Here is a 23,932-nt window from a genome sequence, read left to right as displayed (position 1 = left end):
TGTTATATGGTTATATGTGGCCATCGAGCCTGCTCTGCTATTTCATCATGACTGATCCATTTTCCCTCTTAGTCACAATCTCCTACCTTCTCCCAGTATCCTTTCATTCCGTGACAAATCAAGAATCTATCAACCTCTGCTTTAAATATACGTATAGACTTGCCTCCACAGATTCAACATTCAATAGATTTCAATTAAGTTGCCTCCTCATTCTTCTGAATTTCAGTGAGTAGAGGCCCAGGGCCGCCATATGCTCCTCGTATGACACTCTTCAATTGCAGAATTATTTTTGTGAGCTTTCTTTGAAGCACCTTCAATGTTAGGACATCCTTTCTTAGTAAGGGGTCCATTGAGGAAGAGATCGGGGGCACTGTTTAAACATTTGTCCGTAAAATAGCTGGGAAGAATGGACAATTGATTAAGGCATCCTTCCACTTAACATACATTTGGGAATTTCCAGAATCTGCTATGAACTATTTTATGTTAATTACTTAAAATATTAAAATTTTTGTTTTTACATAATACTTAATTGTTTGTAATGATGATCATTGGAATAAGTGGAGGATTTATCCCTGTGCTCGCTCTAGTGTCAGAATTGGGTTTAATATCACTGGTATATCTTGTGAAATTTGTTGTTTTTGCAGTAGCAGTACATTGCAATACGTAAAAAAAAAAAATAAAACTATAAATTGCAATAAGATGTACTTAAAGAAATTAAGTTGAATAAGTAGTGCAAAAAAGGGAAAAAAATTGGGGTAGTGTACAAGGGTTCGTTGTCCGTTCAGAAATCTAAAGGGGAAGAAGCTGTTCCTGAAATGTTGAGTGTGTCCCTTCAGGCTCCTGTACTACCACCTTGATGGTAGCGGTGAGAAGAGGGCATTTCTTAATGATAGATGCTATTTGATGAGGCATTATCTTTTGAAGATGTCATGGGTGTTGGTGATGCTAGTGCCCATGATGGAGCTGGCTGAGTTTACAACTTTCTGCAGCTTTTTCCGTTCCTGTGCAGAGGCCCTCAATAACAGACGGTGATGCAAACAGTTAGAATGCTCTCCACAGTACTCCTAGAAATTTTGCAAGTGTCTTTGGAGACGTACCAAGTCTCCTCAAATGTCTAATGAAATACAGCTGCTGTTGTGCCTTCTTTGTAATTGCATCAATATCTTGGGCCCAGGATAGATTTTCAGAGATGTTGACACCCAGGAACTTGAAACTTCTCACCCTTTCCATTGCTGATCCCTCTGACTGGTGTGTGTTCCCTCAACTTCTCTTCCTGAAGCCCATTTTGTGGTCTTACTAATGTTGAAAGCAAGGGTGTTGTCGCAACACCACTCAACCAGCTGATCCATCTCGCTCCTGTATGCCTCTTTGTCACCATTTGAAATTCTGCCCACAATAATTTTGTCATCAACAAGATGGCGAATGAGCTCTGCCTAGTCACCCTATCATGTTGATATAGAAAGTAGAGTAATGGGCTAAGCATGCGTCCTTATGGTGCGGCAGTGTTGATTGTCAGCAAGGAGGTGCTGTTATTTCCGATCTGCACTGACTGTGGTTTCCTGGTGAGGAAGTCGAAGATCCAGTAGCAGAGGAAGGTATGGAGGCTCAGGTTTTGGAGCTTGTTGATATGAACTAAGGGTATGATTGCATTGAACGCTGAGCAGTATTCAGTAAACTGCAGCCTGATGTAGGTATTGCTATTGACCAGGTGCTCCAAGGCTGAGTGGACAGCCAGTGAGATTGCATCCACTGTAGGCCTATTGTGCCAGTGGGCAAATTATAGTAGTAGTAGTCATAGTCATACTTTATTGATCCTGGGGGAAATTGGTTTTCGTTACAGTTGCGCCATAAATAATAAAACCATAAATAGTTAAATAGTAATATGTAAATTATGCCAGGAAATAAGTCCAGGACCAGCCTATTGGCTCAGGGTGTTTGACTCTCCGAGGGAGGAGTTGTAAAGTTTGATGGCCACAGGCAGGAATGACTTCCTATGGCGCTCTGTGTTGCATCTCAGTGGAATGAGTCTCTGGCTGAATGTACTCCTGTGCCCACCCAGTATATTATGTATTGGATGGGAGACGTTGTCCAAGATGGCATGCAACTTGGACAGCATCCTCTTTTCACACACCACCGTGAGACAGTCCAGTTCCATCCCCACAACATCACTGGCCTTACAAATGAGTTTGTTGATTCTGTTGGTGTCTGCTACCCTCAGCCTGCTGCCCCAGCACACAACAGCAAACATGATAGCACTGGCCACCACAGACTCGTAGAACATCCTCAGCATCGTGTGGCAGATGTTAAAGGACCTCATTCTCCTCAAGAAATAGAGACGGCTCTGACCCATCTTGTAGACAGCCTCAGTGTTCTTTGACCAGTCCAGTTTATTGTCAGTTCGTATCCCCAGGTATTTGTAATCCTCCACCTTGTCCACACTGACCCCCTGGACGGAAACAGAGGTCACCGGTACCTTAGCTCTCCTCAGGTCTACCACCAGCTCCTTAGTCTTTTTCACATTAAGCTGCAGATAATTCTGCTCACACCATGTGACAAAGTTTCCTACCGTAGCCCTGTACTTAGCCCCATCTCCCTTGCTGATGCATCCAACTATGGCAGAGTCATCCGAAAACTTCTGAAGATGACAAGACTCTGTGCAGTAGTTGAAGTCCGAGGTGAAGAGAAAGGGAGACAAGACAGTCCCCTGTGGAGCTCCAGTGCTGCTGATCACTCTGTCAGACACAGTGTTGCAAGCACACGTACTGTGGTCTGCCAGTCAGGTAATCAAGAATCCATGACACAAGGGAAGCGTTCACCTGCATGACTGTCAGCTTCTCCCCCAGCAAAGCAGGGAAGATGGTGTTGAACGCACTGGAGAAGTAAAAAAACATAACCCTCTCAGTGCTCGCTGGCTTGTCCAGGTGGGCGTAGACACAGTTCAGCAGGTAGACGATGGCATCCTCAACTCCTAGTCGGGGCTGGTAGGCGAACTGGAGGGGATCTAAGTGTGGCCTGACCATTGGCTGGAGCAGCTCCAGAACAAGTCTCTCCGTGGTCCAAATTGCAGGAGGTTCAGGTCCTTGCTTGGGCAGGGGTTGATTCTAGCCATGACCAACCTCTCAGAACACTTCAGTCACAGTAGATACAAGTACAGCTGGGCGATAGTTGAGGCAATTCGCCCCACTCCTGGGCACTGATATGATTGTTGACCTTGGAGCAGGTGGGAAACTCAGATTGCAGTAGTGAGAGGTTGATGATGTTCTTGAACACTCCTGCCAGATGGTTAGCACAGGATTTCAGTGCCCTACCAAGTACACCACCAGGGCCGGAGACCTCGTGAGTGTTCACCCTCTTGAAGGTTGTTCTGACATCGGCTTCTGAGGCAGATCACAGGGTCACCAGATGCTGCAGGGATTCACACGTACAACTTGGCACTGTTCACGTGATTTAGCTATAATGATTCTCTTCATGGCTGACAAGTCAATGGCATTGAAGACACACATTCAGAACTTTAGATGCATCTGTAAGAAAATGCTTATTGGTGTAGTCTGGATTTGGTATGTGAAAATCTGCTCTTTGGGGTCTAACTTAAGTGCTGGCAAGGATCTAGACTTTGAGAAACAGCTGAGGCCGTGGCTCAGTTTTCAGAGATCTGTGAATGCATGTTCAAGGCACAGTGGGGCCAAAAGCAATTTTCATAATTTAAATGATCTTACGGATAGATGATGCAAAGAAAATTTCCAGCTATCCTCTCCACACGGTCAGCATCAAGTCTTCTCAACCTTTAAGAACTGTTGACCAGGAGGTTAATCAGTCACATTAGTTGCCCTGCCCTAATAAGTATTTGGCCCGTGCAGACTTCCTCACCTGCAGCAGAGGCCTGTTGGAATGGCTGTATGGACTATTCCAGAAGCATCATCATGTGCGTAGAGTCCTCAGGACTGACTCTCCTGGCACTTTCTCCACCTGTTCATGGATTATAATGTTTTTGTTGCTTTACAAGGTAGATTAAATGCTTGTTTTTTTGGCATGTGGGTGCGAGTCTGTGCATGTGTGCGGCTGCATGTCCATGCGTACGTCCATGATGATGGATTTTTCATGGCTTTTTACAAGGCGCAGAGAGAGAGAGAGACTGTGTGGCGCGCCACTCCTCTCACAGACATTTTCGCAGTATTTTCCCTTTATTTCACGTGGTCGAGTTGCGCTCTCGACACTCAACCTGGCACAGATGTAAAGCGTGCTCAGGGGCAGACCTGACTAGTTTCGAACCCGGGAACCTCCACTCCCGGGTCCAGCGCCGATGTTGTTGTGCCACCAGCCGGCCCAGATTAAATGTTAATCATTGAAACAGAGCAAATTTCCTTCTGCTTCCAAGCTCCACTCCCAAATTCCCTAATTTGTTTTCAGCTTTGGCCAGTTAACTCTGACCACTCAGGTGCCACTAGAAATTTTTAAAAGGAAAAAGGGACAACTATAAAATCACAAGGCTGCTACTAGTATTTAATAACTCAAAGCAAACTTGCTACCCCAGTATAATACTAGTAAACTTATAGTTGCAAAGAACAGGTTAGACTTGAGAATTGACTCTTCAACTAGTGAACTTGGTTTTTCATGGAAATCATCACATAAATGAGATTTCTGATTCTCAAGGGACTAAATGAGAAAGTATTCCCCACTGGCTCAAGTATTTGCTATTTCTCCTCCCCTTGAAATTCCAAAAAGGGTCAGCACCATGCCTTATAAATGTGCAAATTGATAACATTACCCTAAATAGTATAGCGATTCAAAATCTTGAAATTGGGGAAATAGTTAGAAATTTGTAACAGCAGCCGTTGTTGAATATTCTAAGGGAGCCCTCTAGTGGCAGTGAATTGAGGCACATACCTTTTAAAACTAATTGCAAACTAGTAGTAGTTATTAATATTTTAAAACTGCATATGTATTTATTTGTTTTATCTCTGAACAAAATTTAGTTTCTATTGGTGTTGATGCTGTTACATAATAATTTTCTAACTGGATTTTTCATAATTTCAGTGTCAGATTCAAGTTAATTGAGACAAGTGTTCCTAGTTATCTGAATGTTCAATAACTGTTTATTTGAGTTTCGGAAATATTATTTCCTGGTGTTCCTACTGGCAGTTAACTTTGTAAATCCTTATTAAACATGGTACATTTGAACTTGCCCACTCATGTCACAGTGCAATCTTCATTTTTGTTCCATTAAGAAATTGTGATTATTATTATTAGTTTCTTCTGCTGTGTCTTGCATTGCACCATGTTGTTTTTAACCATAATGCTTGTATTATCATCCTAATCCAGTTTCTCTGCCAGGCCTCTGTTTCTGTACCTTGGTCCTATTTTGTAATCCCATTAAGCTTTCTTGTGGTTTTGGTCTCTGTCACTCTAAGAGAAAGAGGAGACATTATAGATCAGAGAAAGGTACGAGATGGAATCAAAACTGAATTACTAAAGGGAATGCAATGTAAGCAACAGTGTTGGTTATTAAATTTAACCATGTGCAGTAATGTTTCATTGAGTAAAGTGAAGGGAAATGTGGGAGTGCAGAGAAAATAAAAAATTGCTAAAAGTTTAGCTCACCAGTGAGCAGAAGGAAATTTGAGGAAAATGGGGCAGAAAACAGGTACATAGTGAAGAAAATAATTGAAAGCATTTTCAATTTCTTGCTTGAGATTCACAAAGGCCAGATGGCGCCAAGATCATGAATGAGAATGGTGGCTGCACTATATTGTGGGCAGGGATGTAAAATAGCTCTTGCAAGATTCTATCTTGTAAAAATGGTCTTTTTTATTGTAAATGCTGCTTATGATGTGTGCCTGTGCTGCTGTAAGTACATTTTTCATTGCATGTGTGCTTACATATATTTGTGCACATGATAATAAACTTGACTTTATCTTGATCTTTTCAAATGGGGAACTCAATGTCCACTCAATTCTATTTGTTAATCTGCTGTTCTTTAACTTGGTCAAACATGGCATTCACTTTACAAGTTAATGCTGATGCCTTTTGTTAGCCAAGAATGTTCTGGTTTCTGATATTTAATCCACTTTATAGATATTTGAAGTTGAATTGTAGGTCTCATTATCATGAGAAGACTTGCCTCCTCCATTTTAAAAATTGAAAACAATTCGTTTTGAATTTTTTGAGCTTTGCATTAAATTTGTGCATTTTAGAAATGCACTTAACATAAGCAATTATTTCTAGTACAATTTTTGTTTTAATTCCACATTAGTTAGTGTAATGTTTTAATCTGGTGATATCTTAATTCTGTTGTGTCAGATGTTTTAGTAGGGCTTGTTTCAATTTGTTACATAGTGAGGAGGAGGTTGAAATCTTTGTGGTTTTCCAGTAGTTCAGAGACAAACCACGAACATTTACCATAAAAATGTTATAAAACCTGGAACTGTTTATGTAGATTAAAACATTTTTTCTAAAATATTATCAACTAGGTTAGAGAAGGTATTACCTCAAATTATCTCTGTGGACTAAACTGGATTTATTAAAAATCGTTATTCATCTTTTAATATTAGGAGGTTAATGAATATTGTTTATACTCCTTCACTTAGTACTCGGGAATGTGTTATTTCATTAGATGCTGAGAAAGCTTTTGGTACAGTTGAATGGCCATATTTATTTAGTGTGCTTGGGAAATTTAATTGTAGTCCGATTACTTATATCTTGGATTAAATTGATATATCATATCCCTGTAGCTTCGGTTGGTACTAATAATCAAAGATCTCCCTTTTTCGTCTATCTCGGGATACTAGGCAGGGATGCCCTCTTAGTCCATTATTATTTGATATTGCCCTTGAACCTTTAGCAATTGCTATCCGAGACTCGCCTAACATTTTTGGTATTACCTGTAGAAATGAAATAGGTTATCATTATACGCAGATGATTTGTTATTATATATCCATTCCTGCTATTTTATCTTGGCTCAATTTAGTAATTTTTCTGGTTATAAATTGAACCTTAATAAGAGTAAACTATTTCCCCGAAATATGCAGGTTCCTATTTATGGATGTTTACCATTTAAATTGGTTACCGACTTTTTTTTTTAACATATTTAGGGGTTAAAATTATGAAAAAGCATAAGGATTTATTTAAGGCTAATTTTTTACCTTTAACTGATCAGATTAAACTTTGGTTTACTAAATGGTCATCAATATCTCTGTCATTGATCGGTCGGACCTATGCTATTAAGATGATTATTTTGCCGAAAGTTTTATATTTATTTCAAGCGGTGCCAATTTTTATTCCGAAATCCTTTTCTGATAATGTTGATTCCAAAATTTCTTCATATATATGGCAGAACAAAAATCTTCGGTTATTTAAAAGACATTTACAGAAATCTAAAAAGGAGAGTGGTTTAGCTTTGCGGAATTTTAGATTTTACTATTGGGCAATTAATATTCGATATTTAAAATTTTGGTTATGGGACTTGGATGTAACCAAGTCCACATTGGGTAAATCTTGAATGTAATTCTTTACAAGGGTTTTCATTGGGTTCTATTTTAGGGACTTTGCTTCCCTTTACTCTTTCTAAATTGTATAAACAAATGGATAACCCAATAGTAAAACATACTTTATGTATATGTTTCAATTTCAAAAATTTTTTGGGTTGAATCAATTTATTTTAGCAAATCCTATTATATCTAATTTCTTCTTTCAACCCTCTATTATGGATCAAGCATATCTGGCTTGGAAAACTGAAGGTATAGTACGATTTTGTGATCTATTTTTGGATAATAGTTTCATGTCCTTTGAACAATTGTCTAATAAATATAACTTGTCTAGATCCCTTTTTTTTAGGTATTTACAGATTAGAAACTTTTTAAATACTGTTTCTCTTACCTTCCCAAATTTATATTCAACAGATAATTTGGAAAAAATTTTAGATTTAAATCCTTTTCAGAAAGGTGTGATAGCAGTTATTTATAATATAATTATGAAAATACATCCAGGCGTATCTAATAAAGTTAAGACTGATTGGGAAAGAGAACTCAAGATTATTTTACTGATTGAAAAATGGGAAAAATTCTTCAATTAGTTAATTCATCCTTTACATGTGCTAAACATGCGCTGATACAGTTTAAAGTAGTGCGTAGGGCTCATATGTCAAAGGATAAATTAGCTTGTTATTATTCTCATATAAATCCTGTACGTGATAGATGTCACTTTGAGATAGCTTTAATTCGTATGTTTTGGTCATGTTCTTTTTTGAAAAAATATTGGAAAGATATTTTTGATACTATTTCAACTGTTCTGAATATTGATTTACAACCTCACCCTATTACTGCAATTTTTGGGTTACCAATGATAGAATCAATTCATTTAACCTCTTCAGCTCGTCAGATGATTGCATTTCTTACATTAATGGCTAGAAAATCCATTTTGCTGAATTGGAAAGAGATTAATCCTCCCACCACATTTCATTGGTTTCCTCAAACTATGTTGTGTTTAAACTGAAAAAATTAGAAGTTTTATTTATGATCCCTCTATTAAATTCAAAAAGACTTGGAGGCCATTTATTCAACATTTTCATATGATGTAATTTGACCTTTACCAGACTTATTCAATTTCTTTTTAATATATGTTGAGAGGAGCGGAGTCGATGACGCTAATGGTTCCTTTTTTTGATGTTACATAACAGCCCATGTCTTTCTTTTCTTGGTTTAGTTGATTAACACTGTTTAGGTTAGTTTTTCTTTTGCGGTATATTTTTATTTTTTTTTCCTTTTTCATGATTTTTTTCCCTTTTCTTTGTATATTATATTTGTATCCTGTATGATTGGGAGGTTTAGTACCCATGTGTCAACTGGGTTTATATTTAACTATGTTAATTATAACAATGTAATCCCAATAACTTTGTATCAATACTACGGTATGTTTATCATTATGAAACCAATAAAAAGATTGAAAAAGAAAAGATGTTTTAGTAGTATTTAATACATGGGCTTGTTTCAATTTGTTACATAGTGAGGGGAGGTTGAAATCATGGTGGTTTTCCAGTAGTTCAGAGACAAACCACTAACATTTACCCATAAAAATGTAAGAAAACCTGAAACTGTTTATATCTACCTAAACTTTCAATGTCATGAGCTTGCAACCAATTTGTAGAAAATTTTGTATTACAAGTGTCTTCCAGCTTGCAGTGTGGGGGGGGAAAAGGGTTGCGTTCCTAGAAAAATTTCCATATTATGACTTTCTGTAAAGCAAATCTTTGTTCTCTACATATGTCAGTGTGAGTTTAAAAGTCAATTTTACTTACTTTACCAACAAATTCAGTGAATTTTGTTCTGTCAAAATTTGGTCAGTGATATGTGAATTCTGCAGGGACAAATCTTAGGTGCCTGTTTATATTTGCACAGTTTGTCTTTTGCACACTCGTTGAACACCCAAGTTGGTGGCATCTTTCATTGATTCTATTATGGTTATTGCTATGGATTTGAGTATGCCCACAAGAAAATTTATCTCAGGGTTGTATATGGTGACATATGTGTACTTTGAAGCAAGGGAGATGAGGCTGAGTACAGGGCTACGGTAGGAAACTTTGTCACATGGTGTGAGCAGAATTATCTGCAGCTTAATGTGAAAAAGACTAAGGAGCTGGTGGTAGACCTGAGGAGGGCTAAGGCACCGGTGACCCCTGTTTCCATCTGGGGGGTCAGTGTGGACATGGTGGAGGATTACAAATACCTGGGGATATGAATTGAGAATAAACTGGACTGGTCGAAGAACACTGAGGCTGTCTACAAGAAGAGTCAGAGCCGTCTGTTTCCTGAGGAGACTGAGGTCCTTTAACATCTGCCGGACGATGGTGAGAATGTTCTACGAGTCTGTGATGGCCAGTGCTATCATGTTTGCTGTTGTGTGCTGGGGCAGCAGGCTGACGGTAGCAGACACCAACAGAATCAGCAAACTCATTCGTAAGGCCAGTGATGTTGTGGGGATGGAACTGGACACTCTGACGGTGGTATCTGAAAAGAGGATGCTGTCCAAGTTGCATGCCATCTTGGACAATGTCTCCCATCCACTACATAATGTTCTGGTTGGGCACAGGAGTACATTTAGCCAGAGACTCACTTCACCGCGATGCAACACTGAGCGTCATAGGAAGTCATTCCTGTCTGTGGCCATCAAACTTTACAACTCCTCCCTTGGAGGGTCAGACACCCTGAGCCAATAGGCTGGTCCTGGACTTATTTCCTGGCATAATTTACATATTACTATTTAATTATTTATGGTTTTATATTGATATATTTATACTCTATTCTTGGTTGGGGCAACTGTAACGAAAATCATTTTCCCTCAAGATCAATAAAGTATGACTATGATAATAACTTTGAACGTTGAACAGCTGTAATGCAGAGATGAGCTGTAATTTGATTTGCTTGTGGATCATGCAGGATCAAAGAGCCCATTCAGTCCAGTGTACATTGAGTACCTGCAAGACAGAAATAGAAATAATGCAGAAAAGTGTTTCGTTTCACAGAAAAGTTTTACATTAACCATAATGCTTTAAATTTTTCTGTTCTTGACTTTGAAAAGCAATCAGGAATCTTAAGTTTTAACAGATGATGAAGCTGGTGTGGTGATTTTGTCATCTTTTGTGTTCTGTCAGCCAGAGGAAATTTGTGGACATGTGAATGCATATTTGCTGCAGGGCTATTGGGGGGAATAAGGGGAGGGAGAATGGGACTGATGGACTAGCTTAACTGGGAGCTGGCATAAACTCAGTGAGATGAGTTGAGTCGTGTGTTGTAAGTATGCTGTAGTATGTTGCACTTTGAGAGTAATGTACTATAGTGTCAGATACTTTTGTATAGCCAGTTCGACTTTGGGGATGTGCACATGTAAGTGTTACAGTGTTTACCTCAACATCAAGTGTGGATGTTAACACTAAGATCTAGTCCAATAATTTGCATTTGGATCTTGAGTCATTATTTTGACATGGCAAGAGATGAGAGTTTCCATGTTAAAGCACTGGATTGCAAAAAATGATGCATTATGTTTTCACATTTTCATGTTGTCACTAATGTTTTTATGTTGGTGATTTTTTTAAAAAATGAAAGTCTGTGTATAAATATGATATTGTAATTCTGAGGGACAGTGCATGCAATCTAAATGAATTGTGGTGTATTCTATGGGAACACTGCTGTAATGAAATTTTTCACTAGATGGCACCATGAACATTTGGAAAATCTGCCTCATTTTCTGGAGGAACTCTGGGTTTAACAGTATCTGTGGCAGAAAGGACCTGTCAACATTTTTGGGTCAAAACCCTGAACTAAAGTTACTGGTATTGTTCATTGTTGACGAAGAGAATATTATTTGTGACTGGTTTAAATTTCTCTCATTAGATCTGTATATGATGACCAACCCAATGCGCACAAACGGTTTATGGAAAAACTTGAGGCCCGCATTCGGAATCATGACCGAGAAATTGAAAAAATGTGCAATTTTCATCATCAAGGTTTTGTTGATGCTATAACTGAACTGCTTAAAGTGAGATCAAATGCCGGAAAGCTGAAGGTAAGACTTTTTTTTCAATTGAGAAAGACAAATAAAAAATTCAAATGCATTTTTGTTTAATGATGCTGTAAACCTTGTATCTAACATTACTTATTACAATCTACTTACAATTGTGAGTGCTAAACACTCCACCTTCCAAAAAAAAGCTAATTTTCACTTTCATTTAAATTCTCCCAATAGCTTGCCTTTATTTTCCATTAGCTTCCCACACCAGCACATCCACTACGATCCCTGTTTCAAGTGAGTAGGGTTAGGGAAAACCACCATCACCAGCACATCCACTACGATCCCTGTTTCAAATGAGTAGGGTTGGGGAAAACCTCAAGGCGTTCTACACGTGTGAAGAACTAGAAGCGGACTAGAGTGAGGGTACTCACTCTAGATTAGCGATGAGAGGAAACATGCCTGGAGTAGGAGGTAAGGGATGTTGTTAATGAATTCTTTGCTTCAGAATTCACCAGTAAGAGGGACCTTGATGAATGTGAGGTCATTGTAGAGCAGGCTAATGTGCTGGAACATGTTGAAGTTGAGAAAGAGGCTGAGTTGGAACTTTAGAAGAACATTAGGAGAGTTAACTCCCCAGGGCAAGATGGGATATACCCTCAGGTTATTACAGAAAGCAAGGGAAGAGCTTGCTGAACTATTCATGTTTTATTTTGTATCCACTGGCCATAGGGGTAGTGCAAGATGACAGGAGGTTGGAAAATATTATTCTTTCTTTCAAGAAAGGTAATAGGGATAATCTGTAATTACGGTCCAGTGATTCTTAAATCATTGGTGAGGAAACTATTAGAGAGGATTCTGAGAGACAGATTTACTACCATTTGGGGATAGTTAGCATGGCTTTGTGAGGGGCAAGTCATGCCTTATGAGTCTGATTGATTTGGAGTAAGTGACAAAATGAATAGGAGGATAGGTGGATGTGCTGTGTGGATGTTAGTAAGGCATTCAACAATTTTCACCATAGTAGGTTCATTCAGAAAGTCAGGAGACATGGGATCTAGAGAAACTTGTATTTGGAAGTGGCTTACCCACAGAAGGCAGAGGGTGGCAGATTGAGCGTTTTCTGCTTGGATGTTTGTGACTGGTGGTGTTCTGCAGGGATCTGTTCTGGGACCTCTTTGTGATTTTTTTTTAATGAATTATTTTAGATGTGGAAGTTTGCAGATGGCAAAAATTGGTGATGTTGTGGATAGTGTAGGAGGTTATTGTATGTTACAATGGAGCATTGATAAGATGCAGACCTGGGCTGAGAAGTGGTAGATGGAGTTCAATACAAAACTGAAGTTGATACACTTTGAAGGTTGAACTTGATGGCAGAGTACAAAGTTAATTGCGAGATGCTTAGTGGCTTGGAGGAACAGAGAAATCTTGGGGTTCACATCCATAGATCCCTTACATGCAAATTGATGGGGTAAGAGTATTGTGTTCAATTCTGGTCATCTCATTATTGGAAGGATTTGGAAACTTTAGAGAAGGCGCAGAGATTTACCAGGATGCTGTCTAGTTTAGAGAACATATCTTGTGAGGAAAGGTTGAATGAGCTAAGGCTTTTCTCTTTGGTGTGAAGGAGGATGAGAGGTGACTTAACAGGTGAGTGCATAAGATGATAAAAGGAAAAGATAGACAGCCAGTGCCTTTTTCCCAGACAGTAATGGCCAGTACGAAAGTACATACTTTAAAGGTGATTACAGAACAGTATGGGGGGGTGGGTGGGGAGAGAAGACAGGAGGTAGGTGTTTTAGAATTGTATGTGTGTGGAGGACATGGCTAGAGCAGGTGGTAGAGGTAGATACATTAGGGACATTTAAGAGACTCTTGGATAGATATGTGGATGAAAGAAAAATGGATGGCTGTGTGGAAGGGAAGGGTTAGATTGATTTTGGAGTAGGTGGAAAGGTTGGCACAGCATCATGGGTTGAAGGGCCTGTTTTTTGCCATACTGTTCTATGTTCAAACTTGCTATCAGTCTCTCTTCAAAAGTCCAAAGCTTAACTCTTATTTTCTTGCAAATTACACTGGGCAACAAATTTTTCCGCAAGTGTTGCTTCCTCAGATTTTTTTGTTTACGATAGACCACTTGAAGCTAGACACAATATAATTTCAGACTATTTGTATCACGTAGGAATTTGGAGAAACAAGAAATTTTATTGAATATAATGTGCTTAATTGCATAATGGTGCTGATACTTTGCAATTGTTCAACTAAGCTAAAAATGTTTTGATTTTCACTTATACTCGGTGTTTGAATCTTCTCGTTTAAGTGTCCAACAATAATCAGACAGGATTGATGGATTCCAGTTGCCCTGATACACTTTGTGACCACAATGTCCTGGTGAAACCTTTCACCATGCTTGTAACTGGTTGTGCCAAGATTTGCAGGGAAGAACTCTAAATGGGAATACAGAAAATCTTGAGTGACATGTTGGACTTCATAGTTTTGTATGCAGCTGCATATAGTTTGGTGCTCTGTAGTTGCTAAAAAAAAATTTCAACAGCATCCTTGGATGTTTTCCATGGGATTTTTCTCTGGTCCCACTAAAGTACTTTGAATTGCCTGTCACTGATGACCTATTGATTTCTAGACCAACAAAAATACCTTCCTTAATCTTGGCATCTGTTATTTTGATCAGCTATGAATTGCAATGTCAAATGTAGACAATTTTTTAAAAAAATGTGTAATAGAGAAATTTCATGATGATTTTCATTATCAGCAGTCGAAAATCCATAAGATATCTCAAAAGTATTCAGAAAGCAAAGTCTTTGTTGTCCAGTGTTATTGCTCTATCTGCAATATATCTGCAAAGTCTCTGATTTCCTCCAAACCTTTATCCACTTTTCTTGAAATGTTATTTTTGAATTCCTTCAGTCAGGTTTTGACCTCTGCTAATGTCTCAGTAACTACTGTCATCCTTTTGTGACAGTCCTGCTTGAAAGGTCTTGGCCTGAAATGTTGACTGTACACTTTTTTTTTTCCCACAGATGCTGCCTGGCCTGCTGAGTTCTTCCAGCAGTTTGTGTTTGTTGCTTGCCTTTCCAGCATCTGCAGATTTTCTCTTATTTGTAATCAAAGTTGTTTTTCCTTTTTAATTTGTCTATAGTCTATGATGTGGTGGACAATACTGTCATCTTTTGATGCCTTTCCATCTGCATTTTAACTGGCACCAGCCTACAAATTAAAAAGCATGGCTTTAGTTGCCATTCTGAGGGTTGAGGGCATCTCGCTTTACATCAGCGGTCCCCAACCACTGGGCCGCGGACCGGTACCGGGCCACGAGGAAGCAATATGATTTGGTGATAGGAGTCAGCTGCACCTTTCCTCATTCCTTGTCATGCCCACTGTTGAGCCATTACGCATGTGAGGTCATCCATGTCAGCGCGGGAAGAAGATCAACTCCTTGAACTTGCAAATGTCTTTCTTTTTAAATCTTTTTATTGAATAAGTATACAAAAGGGTAAGCCATATAGGCAGTAATACACTGTTAGAATATAATAAAATTACAGGAGATATTAATACAAAAAAAATACAAACAATGTAATTTAAACATAACATACCAAGGTAACATAACAGTATACTAATTTTTATATATATCAATAGAGAAAAGGAAAAAAAAACCCCCAAAAAAAACCCATCGTCAACTAACTAAAAGCAAAGCAATGGGCTAACTTGAAACCAAACAGAGTTAAAAAAACTTAAAATCACGTCCTCAATCCCGACCTCCATTAAAAACAGTAAAAAAAAAACAAGAAGGATATATATTACATTAAATGAAAATATTGAATAAAAGATCTCCAGGTCTGTTCAAATTTAAATGAAGAGTCATAAAGATTGCTTCTAATTTTCTCCAAATTCAAGCATAATATCGTCTGAGAAAACCAAAAAAAGGTAGTTGGAGCATTAAGCTCTTTCCAATGTTGTAAAATACATCTTTTCGCCATTAGAGTAAGAAATGCAATCATTCTACGGGCTGAAGGAGAGAGATTACTGGAAATTTTAGGTAGTCCAAAGATAGCAGTAATAGGGTGGGGAGAGATATCTATATTCAATACCTTGGAAATAATATTAAAAATGTCTCTCCAAAAAGTTTCCAGAGTAGGACAAGACCAAAACATATGAGTTAAAGAAGCTATCTGCCCCGGACATCTATCACAAAAAGGATTAATATGAGAATAAAAGTGAGCTAATTTATCTTTGGACATATGTGCTCTATGAACAACTTTAAATTGAATTAGGGAATGTTTAGCACAGATAGAGGAAGTATTGACTAATTGTAAAATCTGCCCCCAGTCATCCACAGAAATAATAGATCCCAATTCTTGTTCCCAATCTAACCTAATCTTATCAAATGGAGCTTTCCTAAGTTTCATAATAATATTATAAATAATAGCCGATGCACCTTTCTGACATGGATTAAGGTTAATTATAGTATCTAAGATATATGTAGGAGGAAGCATTGGAAAGGAAGAAAGTATAGTACTTAGGAAATTTCTAACTTGTAGATATCTAAAAAAATGTATTCTTGATAAATTATATTTATTAGATAATTGTTCAAAAGACATAAGGGAACCATCTAAAAATAAATCCAAAAACCGTGAAATACCCTTAGTCTTCCAAATTTGAAAAGCACGATCCGTAAAAGAGGGAGGAAAAAATATGTTACCTAAAATAGGAATCGCTAGCCCAAATTGGTTAAGATCAAAAAATTTTCTGAATTGAAACCAAATACGTAAGGTATATTTAACTATCGGGTTAGACACCTGTTTAAGGCGTTTCAAATCAAAAGGAAGAGAGGAACCTAAAATAGAGCCAAGTGTATAGCCCTGAACAGATTGTAATTCCAATGCTACCCATTTAGGAATGGATAGTATATCCTGGTCAAGTAACCAAAATTTCATATGTCAAATATTAATTGCCCAATAATAAAATCTAAAATTAGGTAATGCTAAGCCTCCATCTCTCTTAGCTTTCTGTAAATGTATTTTACCCAGTCTCGGGTTTTTATTTTGCCAAATAAATGAAGAAATTTTGGAGTCAACTTTATCAAAAAAAGATTTTGGAACAAAAATTGGTAATGCCTGAAATATATATAAAAAATTTTGGCAGAAAAAACATCTTAACTGCATTAATACGACCAATCAAAGTTAAATATAAAGGAAACCATTTAGATGAAAGTTGAATAATATGATCAATTAAGGGTAAAAAGTTAATCTTAAATAAATCTTTGTATTTACAAGTAATTTTAATCCCAAGATATGAAAAATAATTATTAATCAATTTAAAAGGAAAGTTATGATATAAGGGAAATTGTTTATTAATTGGGAAAAGTTCACTCTTACTAAGATTTAATTTATAACCTGAAAAAAGACCAAATTGTGCTAATAGCTCTAAAACAGCAGGGATGGATTTTTGGGGATTAGAAATATATAAAGGTAAATCATCAGCATAGAGTGATATTTTATGGGACTTTAAGCCCCGAGTTATCCCAGTAATAGTTGGAGATTCTCGAATGGCAATTGCAAGAGGTTCTAAGGCAATATCAAATAATAAAGGACTAAGAGGACACCCTTGTCGAGTACCTCGAAAAAGAGGGAAAAAAGGTGAGCTTAAAGAGTTAGTATGGACTGAGGCCACAGGAGAATGATATAACAATTTAATCCAGGATATAAATTTCGAGCTAAAGTTAAACATTTCAAGCACCTTAAATAAATAAGGCCATTCTACTCTATCAAAAGCTTTCTCAGCATCTAAAGAGATAACACACTCAGGAACATTTTGTGAGGGGGTATAAACAATATTTAACAGTGTGCGAATGTTATAAAAAGAGTAACGACCTTTAATAAAACCCGTTTGGTCTTCCGAAATAATAAAAGGAAGTACTTTTTCTAATCTATTTGCTAATAACTTAGAAAAAACTTTAGAATCAACATTTAATAAGGATATTGGTCTATAAGATGCACATTGAGCAGGATCTTTATCCTTCTTTAATATTAGAGAGATTGACGCTCTATTGAAAGATTCAGGAAGTTTACCAAGTTTTAATGAAGCCTCAAAAACCCTACCGAGCCAAGGGATTAATGAAGGTGCAAAACATTTAAAATTCTACGGTAAACCCATCAGGGCCAGGAGCTTTCCCCAAATTCATAGAGAAAATAACATTCTTAATCTCATCCGTGGTAATGGAAGTATCTAACATAGAAGACATATCCTGTGAAATCTCAGGGAAGTCTAGATTATCTAAAAAATCATTCATATATTTAGAATCTCGAGGAGACTCTGATTGATATAAGGAAGAATAAAAATCACAAAGTTTGATTAATCCCCACATGGTCAAGTATCAGTCGATCATTTTGGTTATAAATCTGATTAATTTGAGATTTAGCATAATTAGACTTCAGTTGATTAGCCAACAGTTTACCAATTTTGTCACTGTGTACATAAAATTCACTTCTTGTTTTCTTTAATTGGTTTACAATCGAGGACGAAAGTAATAAACTGTGTTCCATTTGGAGTTCAGTTCTTTGTTTATATAACTCCTCAGAAGGAACCATAGCATATTTCTTATCAATTTCCTTAATCTTGTCCACGATTACCAACCCCTGCGCTGCTTCAGCTTCTTCCTCAAAGCAGCAGAATGAGATAATCTGACCACGAATATAAGCTTTAAAAGTATCCCAAAGAATGTTCACAGAAATATCCTCTGTATAGTTAATTGTAAAAAAAAAAGATCAATCTGTTCATTCATAAAGTTAACAAAGTCCGAGTCCTGAAGCAACAGCGAATTAAAACGCCACTGTCTATTATTTTGTGTATTGGCCTGAATTTTAATAGAAAGCTTAAGTGGAGCATGATCCGAAATGGTTATAGAGTCATAATCACATTTAATCACTGAAGAAATAAGACGAGAATCAATAAAGAAATAATCAATTCTTGAATAGGAATGGTGAACATGTGAGAAAAAAGAAAAATCTTTTTCCTGAGGATGCAAAAAACGCCAAATGTGAGCTTGCAAATGTCAGCGGGCTGAAAAGTATGTTTGACAGAACATCTCTGCCGGCATTCTGGATCTCAAAGTCAAGGCTAAGTATCCTGAGATAGCCACAAAAACACTGAAAACGTTGCTTCCATTTCCAACATATCTCTGCAATGAATGCAACGAAAACCAAATTGCGTAATAGCCTGGACATAAGGAACCCCGTTCGAGTATCGCTGTCTCCCATCACCCCCCGATGGGACCATCTTGTTGCAGGGAAACAAGCATTCAGCCCAGGGCGCCCACTGATTCAGCGATATTGGTGTGTTGCAATGATTTTATATGTTCATACGGGGAAAATATGTGCTGTGTGTTTAATATTCAAACGTTACTTAAAATGTTATGATGCTATTGACTTATATAACCATATAACAATTACAGCACGGAAACAGGCCATCTCTGCCCTTCTAGTCCGTGCCGAACGCTACTCTCACCTAGTCCCACCGACCTGCACTCAGCCCATAACCCTCCATTCCTTTCCTGTCCATATACCTATCCAATTTTTCTTTAAATAATATTGAACCTGCCTGTACTACTTCTACTGGAAGTTCATTCAACACTTACTTCAGGCTCCCCTGATAATTGACTTATCACTATATTCATGCGAGGAAAATATGCGCTGTGTGTTTAATATTAAATTCGTTAGATAAACCCTTTTAGAAACGAAATTGAGTGTATTAGCCACTTATCACCTATATTCCGGTCATGATTAACACTCCCACCCCCCCCCCCAACAGAATCACCAAAAACAATTTGTAGAAAAAATCGGCATGCATGTGCAGTGATGCCCGTGCAAGGCTTCATCGTCATTGTAGTCTCTCTGTGTAAGCAATGTATTTGGCTCTACTCTTGTTCGTTGGCAACTCTAACCCCCCCGGGTCGTCTGGTCCGCAAGAATATTGTCAATATGAAACCGGTCCGCAGTGCAAAAAAGGTTGGGGACCCCTGATTTACATTACCGGCATCTCCCTTTATCCTTCCACTGAATTATCTGACCGCTTCTATAAACTCCCTGCTAGATGGGCGGAATTTTCCTTCAGTTTGTTGCTGGAATTTTCAAAAGCTGTCTCCGAATCATTGACTTCATTCCTTTCCCTGGCACTATTTTAAAAAAAAAAAAAAAAAAAAAATTGAACCCGACTGTTCACAACATTGCTGTCACATTTTGACCTTTGAAGTTCACATAACACATGGGAAGTTGTCATCTATTGTTGCTTTTGAATCGGCCTTGAACTTCACCTCTGCCTCAAATCACTGGCAAAGTTCTCAAAGAAGAGGGTGAGGGTGATCACACTTGATTGAATGTGGTCATCTACAAACGTTTGTAATATGCTACCATTTGTGATCTAACTTACACTGATTTGCTCAATTTTAAGGTTTTTTCCCCTCAGAAGCTATCCCTGTTTTTGCATCTCTGTATCCCAGTAATCTTCCAAATGCCTTGCACTTCAATCATCCTTGTATGCATTCACGTTCTGTTGCCAGCTGATGTCCAAATCTTAATATCTAAAATGTTCTGACAAAACTGCTTCTACCCCACCCTGTACTCCTTTTAAATGTGAACTTTTCCCAACTTCTTGTTAATTTACCCAAAATAACTTTTGTACCGTGGCATTATTTGAGAATACTACTATGTAGAATTAAATAATATTTTACCATGTTAATAACACTATAAAACAAGGTGATGTTGATTTTGGGAGAAATTGTGCTTTTATATCAGTTATTATAGATTTGGCAAGCTTTGGTCTCCTAATTTAGAAAACTGTCTTGGAAATGTCAAACAATGATTCATTACATTTATAATTATTATAAAGGAAATAGTTTTTAGGAGGTTCGATAAACTTGATGTTATTTTTTGAGATGCCCATAAATGATCTGTTCAGAGTTTAAAGTTCCAAGTTAAGATGGTCCCATTAAAGGGCAACTGTTGCATGCAGTTCAGATGATGAAATGTACAGGATCAAGATGGGTCAGTTCATTGGTATTGCAGTAACAACCTTGCATTCAATATCAGTAAAACCAAGGAATTGATTGTGGACTTCATGAATGGGAAGTTGAGGGACCATACACCAGTCCTCATAGAGAGATCAAAAGTAGAAAGGCTGAGCAGTTTTCAAGTTCCTGGGTGTCAGCATCTGAGGATATATCCTGGGCGCATCATATTGATGCAATTACAGAGAAGGCATAACGGGCTATATCTCATTAGGAGTTTGAGGAGAATTGGTATGTCACCAAAGAAACTTGCAAATTTCTACCGACATACTATGGAAAGCATTCTAACTGCTGCATGGCTATTTGGTATGGAGGGGCCACTGCTGGGGATTGGAAAAAGCTGCAGAAAGTTGTAAACTCTGCCAGCTCTGTCATGGGCATTAGCCTGCCTGGCATCCATCATTACCTGATTTTGAGTTTATCTTGGACACCAAAGAAGGCATGCAAAAAATTGCACCCGTGTGTCACATAATGCTATTTTTATTTTGTTCCTTGTGATTTAGTTTAGGTACCGCTGATACAACATGTTTGTGTCTGTAAAGCCATTCTAGCATCTTAAATGCAGATGTTGATTTACAGCAGCTTAGAAGAATGAATTGTTTAATACTTGTGATTGCAAGGATAAGTTTGTATCTGGACACCCAATAAAAAATGAGAACTAAGTTTTTGGAACACTGTTGTAGTGAAGTGGACAGTGAAATCCTGATAACAATATTGAACTCTCAAATGAAGCTGAATGCTTGCTGTTCTAAGAATTAATGATAAAAAATGAATTTGAATGTGATGATTTAATAAGTGTTCATGTGTGAAAAGATTGGCATCATACCCGCTTGCATTGGCTTGAAGTTCTGTTGCAATTTGCTGGGTACTTTATTTCTTATTGTCAGAAGTTTTTCAAATTGGATCTTTCAGTGAGTTTTCTAATATAATTTTTAAACTTAATACTTTAAAATGTTAGATTTCATTCAGCATTTAATTTCTAGTTGTGGTTCTTTATAGGATCAGGTAACTGACACAAATCACCGACTTCAGGATGCAGGAAAAGAGGTAAGAATTAATATGTTTATGCTTATGTTTACTGCCAGTTGTACAAATGTACCAATAATGTGGAATGTGGCTTTTATTATTTTTAGGTGATTAACCAAAGTGAAGAGGTAATCCGATGTAGGGTACATCAGAGGAACATTGCTATTACAGTTGAGAAGCTTCAACTTTGTCTTCCTGGTAAGCAAGGCTAATTGCGAAATGCAGTTAAGTTTCACAAAGGTGTAATCCATTGGCTTGAAGTCATTGGCTTAACATACCTGGAACATCTTCTGAAAATTACTTAAATATAGTGAATTAATACTGCTCATCCAACAAAGAGCTGTACTTGAAAGACTGATATTGGATTGTACAGTGGTGCTGATTTTCTAATTGTAGCATTTTGCAGTAAGGATTTGGTTAAATTGCCTGGTTTATACAAGTGTTCCAGCTCATTGAAGCCTCCTTATAGCTTGATAGCAGTGACTCCTATTTCCCCAATACCTTCCCAAATTTGTGATTGAATTCATTCTGTGATGATTTAAAGAAAAATGCACTTGTATGTCAATTAGAAATTAGTTTTTCATGTGATCAATCTGAAATTTGGTTACTTCCTATTATGCAAAATTATTTTCACTTAGGAATTTGACTTGTAGCTGGAGCTGAAGAAAGCAAATTTAAATACTATTTAAATGTACAATTGGTAATTTGTGTACTAGGGCTAGAAATTATTTGTGTATTACTAAAAATCCTAAAGGTGCATAGTCTTAAAGTCTTATCAGTAAATGCTTCAATGTATTTATCCAGGTTTTTTCCCCCCTTGCTCTCTTTTTAGAGGGTTCCTTTAAAAAGGAATCTTGGAAATGCATAGGCTCAGAAAACTGCTTGAACATAAAACATCAAGTCAGAAACTTATCCTTCAAATCTGAGTGCACATAATTTGACTCTGATCAAAGCTAAGTGGAATGTAGTTCCTTTTGTCTTTCCTTATTGCAAGGATTATCTGTGAAAGAAAATTTGAGCACTCAAAAATCTTGTAAATGAACTCAGAACTTTGAAGGCACATAATTAGTCTGGAGGCAGATTCATGTGGTATCTAATATTTTTTTCTTTTCTAAAAGGAAAAAATGTAAGTATAACCAATTAAGATTCATTTGTCTTCAAACTCATTATAGAATAATGAAATTAATTAGTAATATTGATAACTATCTTCACTAATTGATAAAGTGAATCGATGAGGAAATTAGTATTCGCCCCCCTGTATTTGTCAACATGGAATGGAGAGAGAGTTTGGAAATCTGGCAGGAGCAAAGAATGTTGGGAATGGCGAGTGCGGAGCTCCATAGGAGGGATGCGGGACAGGTGGCAGAGGAGTGCCGGGGAGGGTTGGCGCAGGTGCGGATACCCAGCCCTGAGACACCAGACAAGATCATTTGATTCCAAATAATTGGTTTATTGATCATTACAGAATGCTTCTTTGGTGTTTCCCATTCCCTCCTCTCTCTCCTCCCCTTTTCCCAACCATGGTTCCCCTTTCCCTGTCCCCTTCCCACTCTGTCCACAGTAAGAAACCTATATCAGAATTGGGTTTATCATCACTCACATATGTCATGAAATTTGCAGCAGTTCAGTGCAGTATGAAAAATTAGTATAGTACTATGCAAAAGTCTTTGGCACTCTGGCTATAGATATGTGCTAAGACTTTTGTACAGTACTATATAATGAAATGCTGGTGGCGTAGTAGCATCAGTGTTGGACTTCGGAGTGAAGGCTCCCGAGTTCGAACCCAGTTGGCTCCCCAGGCACGCTTTCCATCCGTGCCAGGTTGAGCGTCGAGCTAGCAACTCGACCTCGTAAAAAAGAAATTGCCTGCTACAGGAACATCAACAGCAAAAAGTTGATGGCCTATGCTCTCTTGTGAGTTTAAAAGGCAATTTTCTTCCTTTCCTACATAATGAAATACAGTACAAAGAGAATCTTTTGTATTTTGTAAACTTTTTTGCATCTGTCTTTATTCCATCTGCGTAGCAACAAAGGTTACGTGCATGGGAGCGTTTTGGTTACTGTGGAGTCACGCACCTGTACAGTTTAGAGGGACAGTGGCTCAGTCATTCTTGCCAGTTTGATGTTGACTTTTATACATATTCTGTTTGCTACAAGGTGGTTTCATTTACAATGGGAACACACGGAAAATTGACAGAATGACTGTTTGTTGACACTCACAAAAGTGAGCTTTCTGTTCCCAACCGCTCCCAGTGTCAACTTCCAGTGTTCTTCCAAAGAGGCTCAAAGAACAGCAGTTCACTTTTTGAGTTGACATTTTTCAGTTTCTCT

The 23,932-nt window shown here is 37.7% G+C and overlaps 1 protein-coding gene across 3 annotated transcripts in view; it reads left to right on the top strand.

Moving 5' to 3' along the window:
• Nucleotides 1-23,932, top strand: part of LOC140185739 (exocyst complex component 6-like) — a 183,521-nt gene that overhangs the window by 13,895 nt on the left and 145,694 nt on the right. For all 3 annotated transcript variants that reach the window (XM_072239333.1, XM_072239334.1, XM_072239335.1), the window contains exons 2-4: nt 11,382-11,553; nt 21,575-21,622; nt 21,709-21,799. In XM_072239333.1, coding sequence (XP_072095434.1) covers nt 11,382-11,553; nt 21,575-21,622; nt 21,709-21,799 — 311 coding nt within the window. The remainder of the gene's footprint in view (nt 1-11,381; nt 11,554-21,574; nt 21,623-21,708; nt 21,800-23,932) is intronic.

This window comes from Mobula birostris, chromosome 21 (assembly GCF_030028105.1).
Source record: "Mobula birostris isolate sMobBir1 chromosome 21, sMobBir1.hap1, whole genome shotgun sequence".
NCBI lineage: Eukaryota > Metazoa > Chordata > Chondrichthyes > Myliobatiformes > Myliobatidae > Mobula > Mobula birostris.
The sequence above is the reverse complement of the archived record's forward strand: the minus strand, read 5'-3'. Positions and strand labels throughout refer to the sequence as shown.